The sequence below is a fragment of the Musa acuminata genome, chromosome BXJ1-1, assembly GCF_036884655.1.
Source record: "Musa acuminata AAA Group cultivar baxijiao chromosome BXJ1-1, Cavendish_Baxijiao_AAA, whole genome shotgun sequence".
In the NCBI taxonomy this organism is placed as follows: Eukaryota; Viridiplantae; Streptophyta; class Magnoliopsida; order Zingiberales; family Musaceae; genus Musa; species Musa acuminata.
The window spans coordinates 40273753-40277157 of NC_088327.1; the positions used below are offsets into that span (position 1 = coordinate 40273753).

General features: G+C 38.1%; 1 protein-coding gene across 1 annotated transcript; it reads right to left on the reverse strand.

Moving 5' to 3' along the window:
* Window positions 1-343: 343 nt before the first annotated feature.
* On the reverse strand, window positions 344-3184 carry LOC104000697 (protein trichome birefringence-like 26). The gene is made up of 3 exons (XM_009422809.3): window positions 2962-3184; window positions 1769-2046; window positions 344-1347 (listed from the first exon to the last, which is right to left on the reverse strand). Exons 1-3 carry the CDS (start codon window positions 3125-3127, stop codon window positions 589-591), a joined length of 1203 nt encoding a protein of 400 aa, XP_009421084.2. The 5' UTR covers window positions 3128-3184; the 3' UTR covers window positions 344-588.
* Between the last annotated feature and the right edge of the window lie 221 nt (window positions 3185-3405).

Here is a 3405-nt window from a genome sequence, read left to right on the forward strand (position 1 = left end):
ACAGCATTAATAAGACCTAACACAAAGAAAGCATCACATAGAGCATGAGGGGGCATGAAAATGTTGATATCTTCAACATTGATCCTTAGATGAGGGGGCATGAAAATAATATCTGTGGAAGCTATTTCAAATATTTAGATGAGGGATGGCTCGGGAAAGATTTAATTCCCTAAAACATTCTGATACATAAAAGGAGATTAACCTGAGGTAGCTTAAACAACAACATCCAAATTCACATGCAACTTTCTTGATGAGGGCTCAGATTGCTAATTTTCAGACAGACACCAAGTGGAGCATGAGAAAGATAAGGTGATGAAGACCTTTATTTGTTTGAAGCCAATAATGACAACGCAGGACATTGATCTATTTTATTCCATTAATTAGATGACACTAGGCAATTCAACACAATGACTTTGTCCAAAATCCAAAAAAGAATTAATCTTAAAAGCATGAGTACAGAAGCTTTTCTATTGGCATCATTGTAATCCACCAATAAACCACAACACATGGGATCATGAGCTCTCCCCTGATCCAGCAAACTAGTTCATGGATGCCTTGGGCTCTTGGAAGAGGCACATTAGTTCATTTTTAGAAAGCAGATCTCAGTTCCGCCTCATTCATCAGAATCTCCATGAGCATCTCATTCCAGGTATCGATTGGCCCAGGCAAGCACCAATGAAGACAGTCATTCTGTAGTTTCTTACTGATATCGGGGTGGAATCTTCTGTAGGGTCCTGGATGACCATCAGGTCTCAGCAGTGAAAGATGATACGTATCGAGGAGTTTCACACGCAACCCATTGTTCGATCCTTCCTGGAAAGTCTCTAGCTCCACATTTCTCATTGTCGCATCCACTGGATCAGCAGTATATTCCCCTTCTTTGAAAGGTTCTGTTCTGTTGCAAATCCCCCCGGTGTTCCACTTCCCATGCTCAAAGTGGCTCGGAGTCCAGGTTTTCAAAACCACAAGTGGCTTGTGTTCTGAGGTGCTCATGAATTGGAAGACTAATCGAAGTGCTTTTTGGTAAGAGTAGTCCATTCCGAGTTCCCTTAGCTTCTTCCCCATGCAGTCGTGGCAGCCAATGATTGTGTTGTTCTCCCAAAATATGGTTTCTTTGAGGAACCATTGCCCACCAGACAACATTACATAGTCGTATTTGTGATATTGGCTTGTCCAAGCATAATCGAGCACATCAAGATAAAGCTGAATATTGTTCTTGGACCTTGCTTCAGTAGATTTGATTAGGAAAGGAGCCCAAATTAGTCCGAGTGTGATGTTGTGCGAAGGAAGGTACCATGTTTTGGATTGAAATTTTTCGTCATGATAGACCAAAATAGCTTCTTCGACCTGATGATCAGAAATCAGATTCATAAGAGATAGATTCCATGAAGTTGAACAAGATTATGCACAAAAGGCATTATTATGAAGAAAAAAAGATCCAAAGTGAAATTTTGATATTAGGTTCACAGGACTAAGACATCATTTTACATACAAATAATTAAGTTTTCATATTTCAGTAAAATCGGCATTTATTGCTTTATGAGATGGAGGCTTGTTTAAAGTACATGCATAAAGAAGCATATTGAATGATGTTTATGCCTTTTCTTTCATTAGAAATTGAAAGCAGTGATATTTGGCATTACTTGTTATAAACTAAGTATTACCATGAAAGGCCTCAAAAAAATTTAGCCACTATGCTATTTTATGATAAGATTGTTAGACACAAATGTTGAAAACAGTAATGTTTGGCACTAAGCAAGAAAAGCACCTTTGAGAGAAGACAAAGCAATGACTCCATCTGGTTGCGGAAGATCGAGTCACCGATAAATGCTAAAGATTTGCTTCTCATTTTATTCAAGAACTTGTTTGTATCCATCGGAGGTAATTCACAATCATATGGTTTCCATCTCCAATGAAGGTAGCCAGTATCAGGCCGACCATTCGTTAAGCAATTTTGAGGATTAGATATGAAACTGCAGCTTGAATTAGTGTATGGTGTATCAGAACTATCCTGGATCCATTTCCCAGAAAAAAGATCACATGCTTCTGCATCACCATTCATTTAATATAAGATTAGTTCATGTGTGCTATCAAAATACAAAACTATGGAAAGAGATAAAATAAGGGGGGATCCAATTCCCAGAAAAAAGATCACGTGCTTCTGCATCACCATCACCATTCATTTAATATAAAATTAGTTCAGAAGAGCTACCAAAACACAAAACTATGGAAAGGGACAAAAGAAGGGAACAGAACAATCAAGTTCAAATAGTGGATAAAGTTATTAGCGGCTGAGTGACTGAAACTAGTTAGAAAATTGATGTACTTTCTCTAAGTGACTGAAACTAATTGAATTCAAACCTTTGGATAAGGAAGCAATATTTCCTTTTATCAGAGAACATAGTTAAATTTAAATTTATCACTTTCGTTTGCAACCAAGCAAGATGCTCAAGAAGATACTAAGTTTTCCTAAAAAAAAAGGATATGCTTAAGTTTATGAATTCAAGACACAAAGAAGTGCTGCATTAAATACTAAAAAGGGCAACAATTTACTTAATCATTGAGAGTCTACAACCATATTAAGAAACCCAAGATGTGAAAAGGGTAGCAAGCAAACAGTATACCAAAATCTTGGAGTACAATCAGAAATACAGAAATAAATATGTATTCTGGGAATTACAAAGTTTGCAAAAAGCATAACCAGAAATAAAGACATAGGAAATAAGCAATTACGTAGCAAGAAATGAACAATCGGAAATAATCAGGGCACAAGAGTTGCACAATTAGGTTCCTATTGCTTTCATCAATTGCTTGGCAGGAGTAGAACGCCTAACCACAATCTAATCACTTCAAATAACTTTCTTTGCAATTGAACATAACGCATCGGTGAGAAGTAAAGGAATGGCTAAGAAACCACCATATCTTTCTTCGAGTTCCCAAAATTTCATTTCGAACTCACACCTTTCTTAGAAGGGGAGCTGTCAGAGGAGCCATAGGGGAAGAGGAGCTCATAGCAGAAAGCGAAGAGGAGGGACGACCCCAAGAGAACGAGGAGGAAGTTGTAAAGCCTCTTATTGGTGGGAACGCCTGGTTCTTCTTCTGACTCCGGCTCCTTCGCCTTGGCCATGGCGCTCTGGTCTGATGAGAGAGAGAGAGAGAGAGAGAGAGAGAGAGGAGGGACTTGTGGAGGAGGGTCGGTGGGCTGATGCCTAAAAAGGACGCGCGAGGGAAAGAAGCCAAAAGACTTCCTTTCACTTGTCAGCTCGTGTCTTTTTTTTTTCTTTTTTTCTTTTTTTTTTTTTTGTCATAAGTGAAGACTAAAATGACTGAAATACGAATTAATGATTTTATTTTGGGAAAATTCTAAAACAAATTTATGTAAGTTTAGGGTTTTTGCAGAGACCA